The sequence below is a fragment of the Penaeus monodon genome, chromosome 28 (genome assembly GCF_015228065.2).
Source record: "Penaeus monodon isolate SGIC_2016 chromosome 28, NSTDA_Pmon_1, whole genome shotgun sequence".
Lineage (NCBI taxonomy): Eukaryota > Metazoa > Arthropoda > Malacostraca > Decapoda > Penaeidae > Penaeus > Penaeus monodon.
Window position 1 is genome coordinate 34,742,340 of NC_051413.1, and position 367 is coordinate 34,742,706.

At 44.1% G+C, this 367-nt stretch overlaps 1 protein-coding gene across 1 annotated transcript in view; it reads left to right on the top strand.

The window, feature by feature from the left end:
* Window positions 1-367, top strand: part of LOC119591544 (lysosomal-trafficking regulator-like) — a gene marked incomplete in the record, with an annotated part of 91,173 nt that overhangs the window by 75,565 nt on the left and 15,241 nt on the right. The window contains 1 exon segment of the mRNA XM_037940294.1: window positions 77-284. Within this exon segment, the coding sequence (XP_037796222.1) occupies window positions 77-284 (208 nt within the window).

The window sequence follows — 367 nt, forward strand, 5'->3', positions numbered from 1 at the left end:
AGAGGTAAGCATTGTAAACAGTGAAACTTGATTATGGAATTATTTATTTATTTTTCCTTTTTTCTAAATGTCACAGGAACTAGAGCTAACAACAGGTTCTCTGGATGGCCTGTGTTCAGCTGACTTGGTGGTAAGTGTTGTAACGGGTCTGGTAGGAGGACTGGGACCTGGGTCTTGGAGAAATGCAGCCACGGGTCACACACATGGGTTTTCTGCCCAGGACTCGTATTCCTCAGGCTTTTGTTCAGGTCCTTCAGGAGTTGGCATGGCAGCTACACCCACAGGTTGGTAAAGTTTTGAGGGTGTGTTTACAGAGTGTGTTATTGTTGTTGCCACATGATTTTAGTACAGGAACACTGCATGTATT